Source organism: Callithrix jacchus, chromosome 5, assembly GCF_049354715.1.
Source record: "Callithrix jacchus isolate 240 chromosome 5, calJac240_pri, whole genome shotgun sequence".
In the NCBI taxonomy this organism is placed as follows: Eukaryota; Metazoa; Chordata; class Mammalia; order Primates; family Cebidae; genus Callithrix; species Callithrix jacchus.
The window spans coordinates 87,064,471-87,086,072 of record NC_133506.1 but is presented as its reverse complement, the minus strand read 5'-3'; the positions used below and the strand labels follow the sequence as shown (position 1 = coordinate 87,086,072).

General features: G+C 41.5%; 2 protein-coding genes across 26 annotated transcripts in view; one reads left to right on the top strand and one right to left on the bottom strand.

The window, feature by feature from the left end:
- The window catches only part of MYL4 (myosin light chain 4), a 34,547-nt gene extending 17,803 nt beyond the window's left edge, over positions 1 to 16,744 (bottom strand). For 2 of the 6 annotated variants that reach the window (XM_054255970.2, XM_017972444.4), the window contains exons 1-2: positions 16,600 to 16,744; positions 4,655 to 4,770 (exon numbers count right to left, since the gene is read on the bottom strand). The gene's annotated coding sequence lies outside the window, so the exon portion shown is untranslated. The remainder of the gene's footprint in view (positions 1 to 4,654; positions 4,771 to 16,599) is intronic. The other 4 variants (XM_054255971.2, XM_035300293.2, XM_035300286.3 and 1 more) reach the window with 2 other exon arrangements.
- A 203-nt stretch (positions 16,745 to 16,947) lies between these two features.
- The window catches only part of CDC27 (cell division cycle 27), a 73,380-nt gene continuing 68,725 nt past the window's right edge, over positions 16,948 to 21,602 (top strand). For 18 of the 20 annotated variants that reach the window (XM_078373417.1, XM_078373414.1, XM_078373415.1 and 15 more), the window contains exon 1: positions 16,948 to 17,097. Coding sequence is in view for 13 of the 20 variants with exons in the window: in XM_035300282.3 (XP_035156173.1) it covers positions 17,071 to 17,097 (27 nt within the window). In the remaining 7 variants the exon portion in view is untranslated. Of the gene's footprint in view, positions 17,098 to 17,598; positions 17,687 to 21,602 lie in introns of all 20 variants that reach the window. The other 2 variants (XM_078373412.1, XM_078373416.1) reach the window with 1 other exon arrangement.

Here is a 21,602-nt window from a genome sequence, read left to right as displayed (position 1 = left end):
CACAACCTCCGCCTCCTGGGTTCAAGCAACTCTCCTGCCTCAGCCTCTCAAATAGCTGGGACTACAGGCACGCGCCACCATGCCCAGCTAATTTTTTGTATTTTTAGTAGAGACGGGGTTTCACCTTGTTGACCAGGATGGTCTCGATCTCTTGACCTCGTGATCCACCTGCCTCGGCCTCCCAAAGTGCTGGGATTATAGGCATGAGCCACCGCGCCCAGCTGGCTTAACATTTTTTTAAATAATCACTGAATGACACATGCCCCCTTCCAGTTAAAACACACATGCACACACAACAAATTAAGTTATTGTTATGTTATTATTATAGTTATGCTACAAAGATGTATTCTCCTTAAAAAAAAAAAAAAGCTGAAAGGTTGTTCTTTTCTTTTCTTCCTTTATTTCCTCCCCACCCCCTCTTTCTTTTCTGAACTCCAAGAAGCGAAATACCGATTCTGCATGGGAACAGAGCTATGAGGTTAGAAAGCTGAGAAAGCTGAATGGGGCTCTGGAGACATCCAAAAATCATACAAAGACTGTGGACTCTGGAGGTAGACAGTGATGGGTCTGAAGCCTGGTTTTGGCACTTCCTAATCTAAGCCTGAGTAGCCTCAGGACCTCTGAGAATAAACATTTCCTTTTCAAGTTGTCATGAGGTTTGTATGAAATAACGTAAGGCACTGCAAACAACCTCCGCCATGTAAGAAACATTCACAGACGTTCATTTTACTTTCGTTTGCCAAGCAGGTTGAAGCTAGAAGTGCATTAAGGCTTCCCAGATCTGGAACTTCCAGAGTGAGGTCCACATGAGAAAGGGGCAAGGTAAGGTGACAGTAGCTAAAGGGATTTTAAGGTATGGGATTAGGAATGAGGAAGAGGTGGAAAGGAATGGAAGAGGGGGGAAGGGCAGCAGCTGGGAGCTCATGGTGTGAAATATTTGTGGCTCCAAAAGCATATGGCATGTCTCTAGGGCCAGGCCGCCTGCCTGACGGAGAACACTCAGAGAAGGCATCCAATCACTTGAAACCTTAGGCCACAGGTGCCCCATCAGGGGAGGAGATGCTCCTCAAATCAGTTTCTGATTTGTTTTCAGCAGCTCCCGCGAAAAAAAGTGCCTGGCACTTCAGAAACAACTGGAGGAGAGCTGTGGCTTCAGGGAAAGAGCCAGGCATGAAGAAGCAAGACATCAACCCCTGGCCTTGTTTTTACTAAAATTCATGACGCCACGGTTCATTGGAGCCCAGTAACTAGAGTCCAAGCTTCCACCTTCTTGTGGTCTTCATTCTGTTTCATGGTCAGTGACTTTCACCTTCAAATCTTACCAATCGAGAGTATCCTTACAGGTCCTATGACACGGGCTTGCCCTACAATATGTGTTGACCCATCCGAGCAAAGGAAAGAAGGAGATGTAGAAGTGTGAAGAGGCAAGTGTGGCAGTAGGTACTGGCAGCCGAACAACTTTCTCTAGGAAGCATCTGGTGGTTCCTGAGCCAGAGCTGCTGAGGCCCACCCAAATGCTCCCATGAGGGACTCCCAATTCAGGGGATTGAAAACGCAGGACAGAATTTAACACCAACTGGTTTACATCAGACATCAAATTCGAACACAAATGCACAAAAGAGGACTGACATCAGCCCTCATGTGGGCTGAGCTTGCAAACACTCACTCCTCCTACTCCTCCTCCCTTCATCTCTAACCACACAGAGCCTGTCTGTGTCCTGCTTAGAATTAGAATCTCCTGCCTGGGATCAAATGCTACTGACAGCCAGCTGGCTCTTAATGCTTTGTTCCTGTCACCCTCTCTCTCTCTCCTCTGACCAATGTCTCATAAGCCTGGACATCATGGGGCAATGCCCTGGCCAACACTATGTCAATTGTCCCCAGATAGAGTACTGGATAATTTGGGTTTTACTGCAAGGCAGAAGTTAAGGGTGACTCATGAATCAGACTGCCTCGTTTAGAGTCCTGGCTTAGTTAACATTTTTTTTGTGGGAGGGCAGGGTCTCACTTTGTCACCCAGGCTGGAGTACAGCAGTGAATCATAGTTCATTGCAGCCTTCATTTCCCGGGTTCGAGTGATTCTCACGTCTCAGTCTCTCAAGTAGCTGAGACTACAGGTATGTACTACCACACCTCACATCTGGCTATTTTTTAACTTCTTTATGCCTCAGTTTTCTCATCGGTAAAATAGGGCTGTTAATATAACTACACAAGGTAGTTGTGAGGATTAAATGAGTTAATACAGGTGGCACACATAGAACAGTGTCTAGCACAGAGCAAATACTGAAGATCTTTAAGCTTGGATCCTTATTGAACTACTGTGACTGTGGCTCCCCATCCCAAGATCACCTGCAGAAGAATTACAGAGAGAAAATACAAGAAATGAAGAAACCCCAAGAAATCTCTCGAGAAACCCCAAGGAGAGGGCCTTGTTTTGAATTGGTGTGTGTGTGGTAGAGGGGTAGCTTTGAGTAGGGGCAGGAAGTGGCCAGGCACAGCTGTGGAATGATTAAAAAAAGAAAAGGAGCTGTCAGGGTTCTGATTTCTTTTCTTCCACCACTGTCTTATAACAAACAGTGCTACTCCCTCACTTGCCATGACTGAAATTGTGGTCCAGGTGTTGGTAAGAGTAACAGCAAAGCACTGGAGATACACTGTGCTTGTGATAAAAACAGCTACGGAGGCAACCCAACTCTAGATAGATATTCTCCTCCTTAACCCTTATTAGAAAACTGTTAAACCTCTAAATTTCCAGGGCAGGTGAATTACAACCTACAAAGTGTTTCAGCCAGGCACAGTGGCTCACGCCTGTACTCCTAAAGCCGCTTTTCCCTGGCTGGAGGGCAAAGGGTGAAGCCCTGACATGAAGAGTTATTTTATGAGGCTGAGCCTGACTGATGTGAGACTTTGGGGCCTAGGGCTCTCAGTTTTAGGGCTCATTCACCCCCAACCTTCAACTTCTAAGCTCAATGGCACTAGTTTGTATTGTTGGACAGAACAACCTACATGGCCAAGGACAAAATAGCAAGGCACCTAATCCAAAAGCATACAACTTACTCGATTACACAGTGTACCTTAAGTGGCAATATGACAACAGATGGACCAAGATTTTAAAAGTAGCCCCAACAAAATCTAAAAAAATGAAAATAAAAGTAGCCCCAAAATCATGCTAAAAGAGATAAAGGAAAATATTACTAATATGACACCAGGACAAGAAAATGTAAAGAACAAACAGAATATCAACTATAAAAGTATAATAGATGACATTTTTTAAAAAACAAGCAGATATGTTATGTATGAAAAATTAGTCGCCAAAATAGAGCACACAATAGATTTCAAAATTGGTAGAATCCATACAGCTGGGAAACAATTAGGGAATTAAAAACACAAGAGAGAGTATCCCCCAGAAGGAAAAAAAGAAGGCAAAGAAATAGAAAACATAAAAGAAAAACTGGAGGATAGTACGTTTATATTTAATTGACAATTTTTAAAAAGAGATATGAAGGATAGAAGTAGAAATGTTTTAGTTAGGTATTTCCAGCACTTTGGGAGGCTGAGGTAGGCAGATTACTTGAGGTCAGGAGTTCAAGACCAGCCTGACTGACATGGTGAAACTCTCTCTCTACTAAAAATACAAAAATTAGCTGGGTGTGGTGGCGCGTGCCTGTAATCCCAGCTACTCAGGAGGCTGAGGCAGGAGAATTGCCTGAACTAGGGAGGTGGCATCTGCAGTAAACCAAGATTATGCCACTGCACTCCAGCCTGGGCAACAGAATGAGACTTTGTCTACAAGTAAATAAATACATAAATTTAAGCTTCAGGAAAGAAAACATCTCTGACTTATCTAGAGAGGTACAAGAATTTATGCTATACCTTTTGCAGCAAAAAAAAATTTATGCTAAAGTTGAAACCTTTCATAATACACATCAATACACATTCTTTCAACATAAATATGCAGAAGATTCTAATTGTAATAAACAGTATTATGTAAATTAGCTACAAAAACAAGTAAAGTTTAAAGAATGCTTTGTTGATATTAATAAATTTAGAGTTGCTTTTTGTTAATATTTATATATTTAGAGTTGCTTTTTCAATTTACACAATATCTCTTTGAATTTCAAGTTAATAATGCTGAATTGACACAAGAGTTAGTGAATTTACTTAACCTGGACAGATGTAGTTTCAAAACTGATATGTTTTTGCTTCAAAGTCAAGTCAATTCTGCTAAAATAAATATGACAATATGACTAATACAGCTAAATGAAGTAGTTTTGTCAGTTTGCATGCAAACATTAAAGAAAAATACTTTTTTTGATACTTGATTATTAGGAAACTTTTAAGTATGCTTGGAACAACTTAGGTATATGAATCTACTTTTTGAACTGTGCATTTTATGTAATCTAAATACAGATTAAGTATTTCTAATGAAAATTTACCATCCAAATTGAGATATGCTATAACAGTAAAATACATATTGGATTTTGAAGTACAAAAAAAGAATGTGGGCAAGGCGCGGTGCCTGTATTCCCAGAACTTTAGGAGGCCAAGGCAGATGGATCACTTCAGCTCAGGAGTTCAAGACCAGCCTGGCCAACATGGTGAAACCCCATCTCTACTAAAGATGCAAAAACTAGTTGGACATGGTGGCACATACCTGTAATCCCAGCTACTCAGGAGGCTGAGGCAGGAAAATCACTTGAACCCAGGAGGCAGAGATTGCCATGAGCTGAGATCGAGCCACTGCATTCCAGCCTGGGTGACAAAGCAAAACTGTCTCAAAAAAAAAAAAAAGACTGTAACATATCTCATATTGATGGCATGTTGATAACATTTTGGGTGTATTGAGCTAAATATTATTAAAATTTTAAATAATTCACACATACTAAATAATTCACACATTACCCATTATCCAAGAACACATATAAACAAAAAAATACACATTAAAAATATTCAATAATTGCCTATAGTGGGTGTGGTTTGGATGGACAGGGCAATGAAATAAAAGAAAATAAATAAGTAATTAAACAAGAAATGTCTTGCATGGACCACTAAAGAAAGAAGCCATAAATCAAGAGAATGATTAACCCAATCCTCTGTATATTAGATCCCTTCCCACAAAGGAGGGAGAAAAAAAGCAATGAATAACCTGAAGGCTCAATAACCCATAAGGGCCCAAACACCAAAGATGAAAGCAGAAAAGGAGGGGAAAGGTATCTAAAAATCGAAGTTCAAGGACCACAGTAAAACTAGCTCTCGCAACACTTTATTTTTATTTATTTATTTTTTGAGACAGAGTCTCACTCCATTGCCCAGGCTGGAATGCCATGGTGCAATCTCAGCTCACTGCAAACTCTGCCTCCCAGATTCAAGCTATTCTCCTGCCTCAGCTTCCTGAGTAGCTGGGATTACAGGTGCCCACCACCATGCCCAGCTAATTTTTGTATTTTTAGTGGAGACAGTGTTTCACCATGTTGGTCAGGCTGTTCTTGAACTCCTGACCTCAAGTGATCCACCTGCCTTGGCCTCCCAAAGTGCTGGGATTACAGTATGAGCCACGGTGCCCTGCCAACAATTTAAATCATCCCCTCAAACTTCATTTCCTTGGCTGCTTTAGCATAGGTGGAGAATGCTATATGTTGGCCTCATTGCTCAATTGTTTAAATGGTTGAAGCTCATTTCTGTGCTGCACTCAAGGCAGTGCTGTCTAGTGACATATGTGTGAGCTGAATCCTGTTAAAAGGTGCTGGGAGGGGCCCTGCCTAAGGTGGGTTAGAGTCTACCTAGGGATCTAAAGCAGAGGGCAGGATAGCTGGTGTTTGGTACACAAAGCAGCAGAGAGTAAGTTGGAATCCTCACCAGTTATCCAAACTGCATCATCCCAGATATGCTAACAGCTACAAGGGACTTCAGAGGTCCAGAGAGAAATGGGTGACTTGCCCAACGTCATACTGAGTGATGACCAACCTGAGACTAGAATGCAGGACTCTAAGACAGCAGTGAGAGCTGGCAGAACTGACACAGGGGTTCTCTCTGAGAAAGAAGCCTAGCGTCCAAGGGGACAAGGAAGCAAGGAAACATTGATGAAAGAGATGGCCCTGCTAATTTTTTATTTTTTTAAATAAATTAGGGTCTCGCTTTGTTGCCCAGGCTGTCCTGGCCTCAAGTGAGCCTCCTGCCTTGGGCTTCCAAAGTGCTAGGATAACAGGCGTGAGCTACTGCACCTGGCCAAGCTTCACGTTTTCAATTAACCTTTGGATATTTTTCATCTGAGGCTCTCCAAACTCAGTCTGGTTTAAACCTAGATCAGCCTCTATCTCCCAAATCACATATCTGTAACACAAACAAAGTCTATCAAGGCAACTATGGTGGATACTCAATACTAAAATATAATCAATCTGTGTTTAATACATTGCTCTGTAATTTACCCAGAGAAAAATTAGGCTGCTTAGAACCTAGTTAGAAAAGAGAGAAGCAAAGAACCTATTATTTGGTGGCCATCCACTCCAGGCACTATAGATATTTTTTATCTAGTAGTCAAGTATATACATCACTTCTGAGAAAAAAAGAGACAATAGCCACTAAGATCATTAAATTTACCCTTTTTGTTCTAAGTCTGTACTCAGCAAGCAGCCTCTGGTTAGAATTTGAATGCCTTCAGGACAAGGAATTGGATAAGAATATTTCTCATTTTAAATCAGTAACTCAAAACTGTTTAAATTTTCTATCTTTTTCAGATTCAACCATCTAGGATCCTAGAATAGTGAACATTTAGAGTTGCCCAGACTCCCTGGCAGCCTCTCTGCTGCATTCCCAGCCCCTAGTCTTTTTCTCCTCCAATGCACATAATCCTCAGCTGTTAGCATAATCTTTCTCAAATTCTGTTCTCATGAGGTCACTCTCCAGCTCAATCATCAACAGCTCCTTAGGTCTATTTTATTAAAACTAAAGTCATCAGCCAGGAACCCAAAGGTTTTTATCAGCTGTCTCCAACACCACCATTTCAACCAAGCTTATACAGCCTCCAGTCCAGACAAGCTAATTTGCTTATAGTCTCCTGCCTTTATTACAGATGCTCCCTGACCCCCAATTAATCTACCGTCAGTTGAAAATATCAAGTCAAAAATGCATTTAATAAACCTAACCTACCAAACATCATAGTTTAGCCAAACCTAACTTAAATGTGCTCAAAATGCTCACCTTAGCCTACAGCTGGGCAAAGTCATCTAAGACAAATCCAACTTCATAATAAGGTGTTGAATATCTCATGTACTGAAAGTGAGACACAGAATGGTTGCATAGGTAGCTGAAGTACAGTTTCCACTGAATGCATATTGCTTCTACACCATAGTAAAGTCAAAAAATCATAACTTGGGGGCTGTCTGTAGTTTCTTTATTTCCCTGTGCTTTTGAGTCAGCCCTAGTCTTCCTAGTCATAGGCTGTTTAGCACATCTCAGAGCTCATCTCAATCAAGATGCATTTTCTGATTAGCCTCAATACTTCAGATACTGCCTTGACTTTAAATCCCTTAAGGACTTAGGTGCAAGACCAGCATATTCTCTGGGCCCAGAAAGGGAAAGTTAAAAAAAAAAAAAAAAGCCTCATGTTTAGATCAGTGAGGTAAAATTAATTGGTGAAGTCATTCAATCATCAGATATTTCAAATATATATATATATATATAATTATTATTATTTTTTTTTTTTTTTTGAGACAGAGTTCCACTCTTACTACCCAGGCTGGAGTGCAATGGCGCGATCTCGGCTCACCGCAACCTCCGCCTCCTGGGTTCAGGCAATTCTCCTGCCTCAGCCTCCTGAGTAGCTGGGATTACAGGCACGTGCCACCATGCCCAGCTAATTTTTTGTATTTTTAGTAGAGACGGGGTTTCACCATGTTGACCAGGATGGTCTCGATCTCTTGACCTCGTGATCCACCCACCTCAGCCTCCCAAAGTGCTGGGATTACAGGCTTGAGCCACCGCGCCCGGCCAAATATTTATATATTTATAATATTTTAGTATATTTGTAATATTTGTGTGAGGCACTGAGTTAGGTGATGGGGACATAATAGTTAAGCCAAGGTCCCTGCCTTCAATGGAGCTTAAATTAGACAAATATGATTAAAATGCCATATATAATATGAAAGAAAAGAACAAAAATCTCATGAGAGCAAATAACAGGGTGGAGCTAAGAATTTAGATCCTAGGAATATTCTGAGGATGTGATATTGAAGATCGAAGCTGAGGCTTGAAGAATAAATAGAATTTAACTGGTCAGGCCAGGCATGGTGGTTCACACCTGTAATCCCAGCACTTTGGGAGGCCGAGGTGAGTGGATTATGAGGTCAGGAGTTTGAGACCAGCCTGGCCAACATGGTGAAAGCCTGTCTCTACTAAAAATACAAAAAATTAGCTAGGCATGGTGGCAGGCACCTGTAATCCCAGCTATTTGGGAGGCTGAGGCAGGAGAATCGCTTGAACCTGGGAGGTGGAGCTTGCCGTGAGCAGAGCTTGTGCCACTGCACTCCAGCCTGGGTGACAAGAGTGAGACTCTGTCTCAAAAAAAGAAAAGTTCCATGAAGGAGCTGGGCGCAGTAGCTTATGTTTGTAATCCCAGCACTTTGGGAGGCTGAGACAGGAGACTGCTCCAGCTCAGGAGTTTGAGAAGAGCCTGGGCAACATGGTGAAACTCTGTCTCTACAAAAGATACAAAAAATAGCCAGGCATGGTGGCATGCACCTGTAGTCCCAGCACTTGGGAAGCTGAGGTGAGAGAATCACTAGAGCCTAGGATGTCAAGGCTATATAGTAAGCCTCCAGCCTGGGTGGCACAGGGAGACCCTTTATTAAAAAAAAAAAAAAAGAAATTCCACGTAGTTGGAAGGTGGAATATAAAAGAGAGATGGGTAAGATAAGGCTGAATAAAGAGGCAGGTACCAGACCTTGGAGGACCCTGTAAAACAGAGTTCAGACTATATATCCTGAAGATAAGTCCTGAATTTGGGGGGTGGGGGAAAACAGGGAGAGGAGTCCTAACACGATCAGACTTATTTTTGGAGGTAGGTATGAAACACTCAGGAAGAAACATGAAGGTATATTTAGGAGGTAAAATTGGCAGGTTTTGTGACTAGATGTTGGAGTTGTAGAGTCAAAATATGCCACACTGAGATATGCCACTTTGGCATAAGGACTATTTTGAAAATAGCGTGGAATTAAAAAATAGCATATGCAAGAAGAGCACTCTGGCCTTCCTTTTTCTTACTGATACCAGGAGACAAAACTCCCATGTGAAAGTTGCCCTCCTTATACCAGAAGAAAGCCATTCTTATCACTAGAGACAGAGCTGAAGCTGAAAGACATCTGTATAAACCCTGTTAAACTAACCCTTATCTAATCCTTTGGGCAATGGAAAAGATGGTGATGTCTTAAACTGGGATAGGAAATATTTTAAGCATGGAGAATGAGGCATTCCATTCCGAACAAAGTACCTGTGAGACATCCAGATAGAGATGTCCTGTTGACAGTCACTTGGGCCTGGAGCTCTAAGAAGTAGTCTGACTGGAGACATAAATTTTTGAAACCATTTGTAGAGGAGAAACTGGGGCCACAAGAATGGATAAGGGCTGGGTGCAGTGGCTCATGCCTGTAATCCCAGCACTCTGGGAGGCCGACGCGGGTGAATCACCTGAGGTCGGGAGTTTGAGACCAGCCTGGCCAACATGGTAAAACCCCATCTCTACTAAAAGTACAAAAATTAGCCCAACGTGTTGGCGTGTGCCTGTAGTTCCGGCTACTTGGGAGGCTGAGGCAGAAGAATTGCTTGCACCCAGAAGGCGAAGGTTGCAGTGAGCCAAGATCACGCCACTGTACTCCTGCACTCCAGCCTGGGTGACAGAGTGAGATTCCACCGAAAAAAAAAAAAAAAACAACAAAAAACAATGTATAGGTTTGCCTAGGAAGAACGTGTAGGGTGAGAAAAAGGCCTAGAACAGTTCCCTGAAGCACTCTTAACATCAAAGGGGCTGCAAAGGAAACTGATTTAAAAAACAGAGCAGCAGCCTAGGCACAGTGGCTCACTCCTGTAATCCCAACACTTTGGAAGGCCAAAGTGGGCAGATGACTTGAGGTCAGGAGTTTGAGACCAGCCCAGCCAACATGGTGAAACTCCATCTCTACTAAAAATACAAAAATTAGCTGGGCGTGGTGGCATGCACCTGTAAATCCAGCTACTCAGGGGCCTGAGGCAGGAGAATCGCTTGAACCCAGGAGACGGAGGCTGCAGTGAGCCAAGATAGCACCATTGCACCTCACCCTGGATGACAGAGCAAGACTCTCTCAAACAAACAAACAAAAACAGAGCAGTAGGAGGAAAGCTAGGAGATAGTGTCATTGGAGAAGCTAAAAGAAGGAGATGATTTACCAAAGTAAACATGGTGGGGGGCCGTGGTGGGGGGTGCAAGGTCAGGTAAGGAGTCCATAAGACCACATGCAACAAGGACAAAATGAAGGGTGCAGACAAGGAGAACTTAAGGACTTCAGAAGAGTACACTTACTCTGGGCTGTTTCAGTGAGACCTACATCTTGCTAATGATACCACAGCTAGCTTTTTGAATAGCTCCCTAAATGCCAGCCTCCAAATCTGACTGAATATGAAACAGACCAAGAAGCAGGCTAAGGAGAAAAAATATTTTTCCAATTCCAGTTTTGGAATAATGCTTGTTGTAATCCAACTCCACTCACTAGCCAAACATATTGGATAATGGATGACAGCAGGATGCCCAAGTCGTTGACGAATAGTGAGTTTAAGTAGGTCAATGAAGAGCAGAGGGAAGTAAAAATGCTCCAAAATACTCCAGCAAAGTATGTCAAACAATATGGCTTTGCTGTGGATAAGCAGAAACCACAACAGATGTATTAAGCTGGTCAACAACAGTCAGAAGGGAGATGCTCTTTTTTATTCCATTTTAAATTTTATTTATTTGTTTGTTTGAGACAGAGTCTCTCTCTGTTGCCCAGGGTGCAGTGCAGTGGTGTGATCTCAGCTCACTGCAATCTCTGCCTCCCAGGTTCAAGCAATTCTCTGCCTCAGTCTCCCGAGTTGCTGGGATTACAGGCACCTGCCACCATGCCCAGCTAATTTTTGTACTTTTAGTAGAGATGGTGGTTCACCATCTTGACCAGGTTGCTCTTGAACTCCTGACCTCGTAATCCACCTGCCTGGGCCTCCCAAAGTGCTGGGATTACAGGCATGAGTCACCATGCCCGGCTGATCTTTTTTAGGTTAATAAAAGAAAAAAAGCTGAGGAGATTGATCCAAGATGGCCGACCACTAACAGCTCAGGATTGTAGCTCCCAGTGAAAGCTCAGAGAACGAGACGACGCCACATCTTTAGACGAATTTTCGTCACTCACCGATTAGCCGATTCCCAGTGGAGGAGCCCCACGGGTCGCCAGCGCGACTCTTGTGGCCGCCGCAGTGGTTTTGCCGGCGTCTAGGCACAGCAGCTCTTCATGCAGAGCCAACGGGACTGGTTCCCCTGCTGACCGGAGTTTGGAGCTCCGGGAAGTCAGAGCCGCTTGTTGCGGACTCAAGAGGGAAGCCAGACCAGAGATTCCCGGGCAGAAGAGCACCATCAGTCTTATCGCTGCTATTTAGGCTGCCACAGTGGGTTGCTCGGATCCCAGCACTGGGAATCAATAAGTCGGATGTCGACTCAGAAACCTAATTAGAAAGGCGGTTCATCTACAATGAAGGGAAAAAAACAGCCTAAGAAGACGGAGTATACTCAAAATCAGAACCCATCAGCAACGGAACAAGCCCTGTTGGAAAAGGACTCATCAGCAACCGAACAAACCCTGATGGAAAAGGACTCATCAGTAACGGAACAAGCCCTGATGGGAAGGGACTGTGTTTCATTATCTGAAGTAGGCTTTAAAAGGTGGATGATAAGAAACTTCTGGGAGTTAAAGGAACTTGTTCTAACCCAATGTAAAGAAACTAAGAACTTGGAAAAAAGGTTAGATGAAATGTTGAAAAGAATAGACAATATAGAGAGGAATACAAATAAACTTATGGAGTTGAAAAATACAACACGAGAACTTAGTGAAATATGTACAAGCTTAAACAGCCGAATGGATCAAGCAGAAGAAAGGGTATCAGAGGTCGAAGACCAACTTAATGAAAACGACAAGACAAGAACAGAGAAAAAAGGATAAAAAGGAATGAGCAAAGTCTCCAAGCAATATGGGACTATGTGAAAAGACCTAATATACGCTTGATTGGTGTACCTGAATGTGACGGAGAGAATGAATTCAAGCTGGAAAATACTCTCCAGGACATTATCCAGGAAAATTTTCCTAATTTAGCAAAGCAGGACACTATTCAACCCCAGGCAATACAGAGAACACCACAAAAATATTCCTCAAGAAGACCAACCCCAAGGCACATAATCGTTAGATTCACCAAGATCGAAACGAAGGAGAAAATATTAAGGGCAGCCAGAGAGAAAGATCAAGTTACCCATAAAGGGAAGCCTATTAGGCTTACAGCAGATGTCTCAACGGAAGCCCTACAAGCTAGAAGAGAGTGGGGGCCAATATTCAATATACTTAATCAACAGAACTTTCAGCCCAGAATTTCATATCCTGCCAATTTAAGCTTTACATTTGAAGGAAAAATAAAATCTTTTAGGAACAAGCAAGTACTCAGAGATTTTATTACCACCAGGCTTGCATTACAAGAACTTCTAAAAGAAGCATTATACACAGAAAGGAACAACCAGTATGACCCTTTCTAAAAATACACCAAAAAGTAAAGAGCATTAACAAAAAGAAGAATTTTCATCAACGAAAGGACAAAATAGCCAGTTAATAGCAAATGGCAGCAACCCTAAATTTAAATCGACCAAATCTCCCAATCAAAAGATACAGACAAAATCTAACGGTATATCCAAAGATATACACAGACTCAAAATAAAGGGTTGGAAAAAAAAAGTACCAACCAAATGGAGAGCAAAAATAAATAAATAAAAAGCAGGAGTTGCAATTTTCACATTTGACAAAATAGATTTCAAAGCTACAAGGATACAAGGGTAAAATGATTAATGTAATAATAAGAGATCTTAACACCCAGATACATAAGACCCATAATGAGATTTAGATACAACGAGACAGAAAATTGATAACGATATCCGGGACTGGAACTAAGATCCAGAACAAATAAACTCAATAGAGCTCTCCATTTTAAACACACAAAATATACATTATCCACAAAATCTAATGATATATCTAAAGATATACAAAGACTCAAAACAAGGGGATGGAAAAAAACTCACCAACCAAATGGAGAGCAAAAATAAATAAATAAAAAGCAGGAGTTGCAATTCTCATACTTAATAAAATAGATTTCAAAGCTACAAGGATGCAAGGGTAAAAGGATTAATGTAACAATAAGAGATCTTAACACCCAGATACATAAGACACATAATGAGATTTAGATTCAAGGAGACAACAAATTGATAACGATATCCAGAACTTGAACTCAGAGCCAGAACAAATAAACACAATAGAGGTCTCCATTTTAAACACATAAAATATGCATTAACCACTTTAAACACTCAAAATATTGATCGGCCATTATTGAAACCCATTTTAGGAATGAAGTAATATTCCTTTTTCCCTCTTTTTCTTTTTTTCCCCTTCTTTTTCTCTTTTTCCCCTCTAAAAAAAAAAGAAAGAAAGAAAGGAAAGAAAGAAAAGAAAGAAAAGGAAAGAAAAAAAGGAAAGACAAAAAGAGCCTAGCACCCTGGAGTTCCTGTGTCTTTCCACCCCTGGTCACCCTGTTGGGACAGTATCAGGACACAGACCCTAAGAGGCTCAGCCTGCTCCTTAAAAAAAAAAAAAAGAAAGAAAAAAAGCTTTAGGCAAATTCTAAACCTATGAGCCAGAATGCCACGCATCAGAGACTCTTTAAATGCTGACTCTAGATCCATATTTTCACATACAAAGTATCATCTTTATGTATCTTCTGTGGTAAGTTCCTACATTTAGGTTTACAAAACTCAGCAGCACACATACAAGAATTGGGTTGGCAGCATGTTGTGTAAAAAACAGCTGAGTTTGTAAAATTATCACACAAGTTTAGCATGAGCAAATAGTGTCATGTGACTGCTAAAAATGTAAATACAACTGTACCACTTTAATAGACGTGTCCAGATAATAAAAACAATAGTCCAACTGCATTCTGAATTGATCAGAATAAATCTGGAGTACTGTGTTCAGTTAAAAGGGTCACATTTTTGGCCGGGCATGGTGGCTCACAGCCTGTAATCCCAGCATTTTGGGAGGCTGAGGTGGGCAGATCACAAGGTCAGCAGTTTGAGACCAGCCTGGCCAACATGGTGAAACCCCTACTTAAAAAAATACAAAAATTAGCTGGGCATGGAACCTGTAATCCCAGCTACTCAGGAGGCTGAGGCAGAATTGCTTGAACCCATGAGGTGGAGGTTGCAGTGAGCCTATATCAAACCATTGCACTACACCCTGGGCGACAGAGCAAGACTGTCTCAAGAAAAAAAAAAGAGGGAGGGTCACATTTTAAGAGTGATAGCTCTTACTCTTCCTTTCCATTCCCAATGTTAGATGCTCTCGTCTCACAGCTAGCATGGTACATTGTTTCCAAAGATGACCCAACAACCCCTCCCATGGCACATGCCTTGTGTGGTGTTACTTTGCCACTCTTCTTATTAAGAGGTGGACTCTCTTTCTCTTCCTGGTAAATTCAGGGTGACTCTGAGTCTTACTTTGACCAACAAGAAATAATGGTCACAGGTCTAGGCCTAAGGGGCCTCACAGCTTCTATTTTTGCCCACTTTGTTGTCAGCCACCAAGTGAAGAAGCTGGAGCTAGACTACTGGCTGATAAGAGGCCAATGTGAAGAGAAAGGTCATGTGGAGGAGAAATGAAGCACTCAGCCAGCAGCTAGCACTGACACCCTAGACATGTGAGTGAAGCCATCTTGGCTCTTCCAGCCCTAGCCAAGCCAATGCTGGTGATGTCCTGTATCTGTGTGATTGTCCAGTGTGGCAGTCACTAGCCACATACAGGGCTACTGAGTCCCTGGAATGTGGCTAGGGCATCTGAAGATTTCATTTTTAATTTCATTTTCTTTTAACTTAAATTTTAAATAGCTAGTGGCTACTATATAGGCCAGTATAAAAGTCTGTTACCACCCTAAGTCATCCAGCATGATCCTGCTAAAGCAACTGGGCACAGGGCAGTCAAAAATCACCTTAGCACCTGCCCTTTGAGGGACTATAAGTACATACACAGTGACAAGAGAAGGCGGTGGAGAAGGATGCAGTGTAGCTCTGTCAGCCCTGTTTTAACAACGTCATCTGCATAAAACGTGGGAACCATAAAGGGAAATTTCCAAGCAACAGAATGTATCATGAGTCCACTTCTAGCTTAGAGAACTCCTGACTAGTAAACTTTTAAACCTGTTTTCCTTATCTGCTGAAAAACAAAATTTCAACAGTTCCCTGGTTCACTTTTTTGGGGGGAGAGGAGGGACAGAAAGGTATGAGAGTCTACAGTGCGTGCTAGACAGAGCCACATTGGTGATACATCGAAGTCTCTTAATCCTTTTTTTTTTTTTTTCAAACTAAGCGAACAGAAGAATTTCAGAGAGGTTATAATTTGCCTAAGGACCTATGACTTGTCAGTGCTAAAACTAAAATTCAAAACCAGGCCTCTGAATTTCAGATCCCCTACTGTTTCTACCACAGCGGAATGCCTCTCCTATCAAAAACAAAAATTTCTGGCCGGGCGCGGTGGCTCACGCCTGTAATCCCAGCACTTTGGGAGGCCGAGGCAGGTGGATCACGAGGTCAAGAAATCGAGACCATCCTGGTCAACATGGTGAAACCCCGTCTACACTAAAAATACAAAAAATTAGCTGGGCATGGTGGCGCGTGCCTGTAATCCCAGCTACTCAGGAGGCTGAGGCAGGAGAATTGCGTGAACCCAGGAGGTGGAGGTTGCGGTGAGCCGAGATCGCGCCATTGCACTCCAGCCTGGGTAGCAAGAGCGAAACTCCATCTCAAAAAAAAAAAATTTTTTTTCTAACGGCTTATTGAGCGTTTCCATGATCTCTCCACCTAAGTACTTCCAATTAATGCCTTCTTAGCAGACTGATCTCATTTTTCTTCCCTCCACTTAATCCTATAGTTCCTTTTCCTCTAATTCTATCCATCCTTCAAACTCCAATTTAAACTTTTTTTCCCTTCCATAAAACTTTCCTCAGTTTAACACAATTTCCCTCTCTGAATTTGTGTATTACTTATAATAGGCACCACGTAACATAGCGTTCTCTGTTCCACTGCTTTTCCCTTAAATAGGCCTTACTCTCCTTGAAGACAAGCTATCCTTTATCTTTGGGGAGTGGCAATCTTTCCAAATTTCTTTAGATTTCCCCGAGCCGTGAGTAGATACTTTTGGAATGGACGAATAATCTAAACTCAATAGACAAATACTTGTTGATTTATTATAGTCAGCCCCAAACTCTGCTGTTTTACCCTTTACTATATTATAATCTACTGCACACCAATAAATCCAGGAGGGCCGAGTGGCGACTCCACACTGCAGCCCCGCCACGTAACGCTCCTCGCCAGTTCCGTCACGCCACGCCCAGCCTGCTGGTTGCTGCTTGGGCGTGGCCCAGCCCTAGGACGGCCGATTGGGCGTGGTATGCGTGGCTGAAGGCGTGGCCGAGAAGAGGAACTTACGCTCAGGGTCAGACTCGGTAGTTTCCGGTAATCCTCGACAATTTCCGGCAACGGTTTTTCCTCGTCGACCCACCTCGGGTATTTCCGACATACTTCGGGCCTTTCCGTCTCGTTTCCGCTCGGCTTTCTCCACTTCGGGTATTTCCGTGTCCCGCTCGGAGGCGCTCGGCAACGCTCGGCCTCCCCAATCCCCCGGTAACGGTCGCTGGTGAGTTTAAATGAGCCGGGGCTGGCCGGGCCGGAGCCGCTACCGGGGGGGCTTGAGGCACTGCAGAAAGTGATCCTCGAGGATGACGGTGCTGCAGGAACCCGTCCAGGTAATGATAACTCTCTTCTCTGAGGCCTGGCTCACAGCCTTGGTCGGGGAAGCAGCGTAGGGCCACTCCGCGGCCTGGTGCGGCCTAGGCCGGGCTGCTTCTCCCGCCTCTACTGCCTCCGAGTCCTGCCTATCTTTAGTTCGGAGGCCTTGCCCGCAACCTAAGCCATGTTACCTCGGGCCCTTCGTTACTTTCACCCTTAGTGTGAGCGGTTTCGTTGAGCATAACCGCCATTCCGGTCCAAGCCAACGTCCGGCCAGCCCTTCCTGTCAGTCCAGGGGCCTGGCTTGACCTGGGGTGGGAGATGAGGGTCCGAAAACGCACCGCGGACGCTCTCTTGCCTCAAAGATGATCGAGAAGCACATTTGATCAGAGCTTGTATGATGTTAGCGATGGTAGGGCAAGTTTGCGGGGGTTTTATTTTTGTTTTTGTCTTATGTGAGAGGGTGGAGGGGAGAGTAGGATCGGTCTTTTTAATACTAATTTCTATTTTGGTAACAGACTTCCTAGCCCACGTTGCCTTTCTCGGGGAATTTCCCACCGGACAATGATGATTTGAGAAGACAACTCCAAGCCTCAGTGCTGAGGTGCAAGCACCTATACCAGGGGAGCGGGTGGAAAGGGCACATCTGGGTTGTTTTCATCCTCGGTGAAGGGGATCAGGAGCATTTTGTTGTGCATGTTTATAAGGCATTCAGGAAATGAAAGACAAATAATGTTTTTTCTGTCCATTTCACCGCCCTTACACCAAGATATGCTTTGACGCACAGTGCCGTGTTACATTAACGAAACCCTATTGGATTTTAAGTATGTGATGCGGTGCCAAGTCATTCCCCCTCCCCGGGCCCCCCCACAGCTGGAGAAACTGAATCTTTTGTGCCTTGGGGATGGACCAGGTCTGGGAGACTTCATCCTACCATATGATGTTTGACTCGATCAGAATTGACCTATATCAACTGCTGTCATTGAGTCATGGACTTAATTTTGAAGTTACAAAGCAAACCAATTTTTATAAATTCCTTCATATTGCCCTTAAAAGGCTTGAGATATCAAATAGTAAATATTTTAACATACCACTACTTTCCTGTTTGTTTAATTTTTCTTCACAGCATGAAATACTCATTTCTTCTAGTTTGGCTTCTTCTCCAGCTGTTTACAGATAGCAGCTATTAGTGTTTGAATTCATAAAACCTAAGATTATACCTTATGAAATTTACCTGTCTGTAAGTTGTATCAGTTCTTCTAGAGCTATTTTCATCCAAATTCTTCTTAACAGTATAGCGTTTCTTTAAAAAATTTTTTTATTCTATGGCTATAGATAAGATAATTATATATACACAGTTTTTTTAGGCCTAGCATGAGCTTAAATAGATAAGCAGATTACTCAAGTTGTTTAATTTCTGTTGCATATCCTTGTAATTTTGTTTTAATAATTTTTTTTTTTTTGCTTTCTCTGGCTCCAGAAGTCTTCTGAAGTGATAAACTAGTTGCAGTGACAGTCTATAACCACCATTTAATAATAATTTCAGACGTTATAAAAGCATGGAAAAGAAAAGAAATATGTAGCCTATTTCTAGATAGTACCCATCAGGTTTCTTGTTTGTACTTAAAGTACTTTTGTTAGTAATTACACACTTGGGTATTTTTAAGGCTTAAAGGTCAGATTTGCCTGTTTTTCACAGTAGCATTGTTCACTAGATTTTTGAGATAGCGGTAGAAAGTTATAGGATATGACTAGGTGAGATTTTTGGTTGTATAGTATAAGAAGAAGCCATTCAAGAAGGGATGATTTGGAGCAGTGAGAAGAACTGGCAACTTTGACTACAATGATAAAGATCAATGATCAAGGATAGTGTTGCAGATGGGAAAGAATTAGTAAAGAAGAGAATAAAAATAGGACAGATATAAACATACTGTCTTAAAAAAAACTGTAACGACAGATTACATGCATTTGGAAAGCAATGAGAATGAGTTGGAAAATTGTTTTCTTTCTTGGAATGTCTCAGAGTTGATGGTATTACTAGGCATAGGAAAAAGTTGACAGAAAAGATGAACAACTATTTTTTGCATTTTTTTCTTTAAAGTTTTAACATAGAATGGCCAGCCTGATATACCATATATGCCTAAATTAAAATTCTGTCTCAAGTTACTACCTCTCAGAAGAGTATTACTTATATTTGAGTCCTTACAAAAATCTCACATATGAGGCAGAAGTTCTGTCAGATCTTTTATTTTTAATGGTAACTATTTGGAAAGACACACTAGCCTAAGTGACTTCAGTGAGAGCTTTTTGGGTATTTATAAAAGTCACCTGATGAAATTGGTATTTAAAAAAGAAGCAAAGAGATTTTATATAGATTTAGCAATTATTCCTAGGGGTAAGACTTCACAGAGATGTTGGATGAAGTTGTAAATAAGCTTTTTGAAAATTGGTTTCATAAGCAATATAGCAATTGGTACTACATACTTGATACTGCTTTAGAGATCATTAGATGGTGAAGGAGTACTTTTGGCTGGGGGTAAAATGTTGAGGGACAACATCTAACATGGATTCAAAGGGTATGGATCTTTGAATGAAAAATTTAGATTTAATGTACATTGGTAATGAATAACTATTAAATGAGCAGAAGAGTTTTTGAGCAGAGGAATTATGTAATAAAAGCACCACCCTGGGAATATTAATCTGGTGCTGTTGGAAAGGGAAGAAGAGACAAGAGTTAGACATACAGACAAGTAGAATAATCCAACTGCTTGATAATGTAGACCAGGGCTTCTTAATCTGGACACTGTTGACATTTGGCACAAGCTATTACTTTGTTGGAAGCTGAGCATCATAGACTGTTTTGTAGCATCCCTGGCTTCTGCCCACCAGATGACCCCAGCATTCGTCACAACCAAAAATACCCTCTAGACATTGCTAAATGTTGGGGACATTAGTTGGGATCAAGAAGGCAAAATTGCCTACAGTAAGAACCACTGATGTGCACTTAAACTAAATCAGTGTCCTAGAAGTTAGATTATAATGTATAATAAGAAATTTCAACTGTGATTTTTTTTTTCTTCATGTCTTTGTACATTGTGTGAAGCCTTTATTATCTATTTCTTTTCAAGTCTTTAAAAAAAGGCAGCCGACTGGGTACAGTGGCTCACACTTGCGATCCCAGCACTTTCAGAGGCTGAAGCAAGCAGATTGCTTGAGCCAAGGAATTCAAGACTAACATCAGCAAAACAGGGAGAACCTGTCTCTTTAAAAAAATAAAATTTAAAAAGGCAGCTTTTTTGACAAAAACAAGAACACAAAATGTATTAAAAATTTTAACAAAAACAAGTGCAAAATTTTTTATAATAAACTTTCTATAACAAAAAATGTATAGTGATTTTATGTAAGTCTGAGTATAACTTATAGAGGCTTGTTTATATTTAAAATAATATATTTAAGAATAGCTAGCTGGTAAGGAATTTTGCAACTTTAAGCTGTTGGTTTGTTTATCTTTTAAATTAGTGCAACTGGGGACTAACCCATTAATCAGTCGGATTTCTCTTAAACATTTTTTGACAGAGAGGGAGAAGGAGTGTTGTTCTTTTGGCTTCATAACTTTCTTTTAGCAGCACTTCATCCATCTGGCTTTAATTTGTAGAACTCTAGCGGTAATGTACTGGGTGTTGTTCTTTAGGGGAAGTCCTACGCCATCAGTTGGGCAGAGAAGCTGATTTTAGCTGTGTTGGTCATCAGCTACTACTTATCTGTAGTGCCTTAGATAATAATCTGTTCTCCCCCCAAACACCCCACAAGAGACACCATCAGTCAGGAACTTAGAGTGAGCAAAGTGGGATGGAAGCTGTATGTGGGATTCTCTACATGGCAGGTTTTTTCTGATGTTTTTAAGAATTGGTGATAAAGGAATGATGTTCTGAGCAAAGCTTGATTTTAAATCAGAAATGGATGGAACTCTTGAATATGATACCTTTTTTCCTTCTTTTTTTTCCCCAGCTCCTACCCCTCATTTCTTTAAAAAGACAGAAAAAATTTTCAAAATTCTAGGATTCTATGACTTTAGTATATAAGAGTGAAATTTTCCTAGTGGTCCATAGTATTAAATTTGCTTGTAAATCATTTGGGTCTTTTGTGGCTTATATGTTGCAAAATAAGCAGTTGTAGCAGGTATGCTGAGGAAATATATAACGGAAACTACATATTTCTTGAATTTATATTAAGCGATTGGCAAGGAAAAGGTTTTAAGTGCTTAATGTGTGACAGTCAATATACAAGGAGCATTATAAATGGATCATCTTATTTAATCCACAAAACAACTCCAAGAAATAACTCCATCTATCAGATGAAGAGATTGAGGCTGAAAAAAGTTGAGTATTTCCCACAAAGTCCCACTACTGGAAGTGCTGGCAGACAAATTTGAGCATGTCACCAAACATCAGATCTTTGGTATCTTCATTCTACTCACCATTTTCTTTCACTTACAACAAAACTAAACATGTAGGTTCTTAGG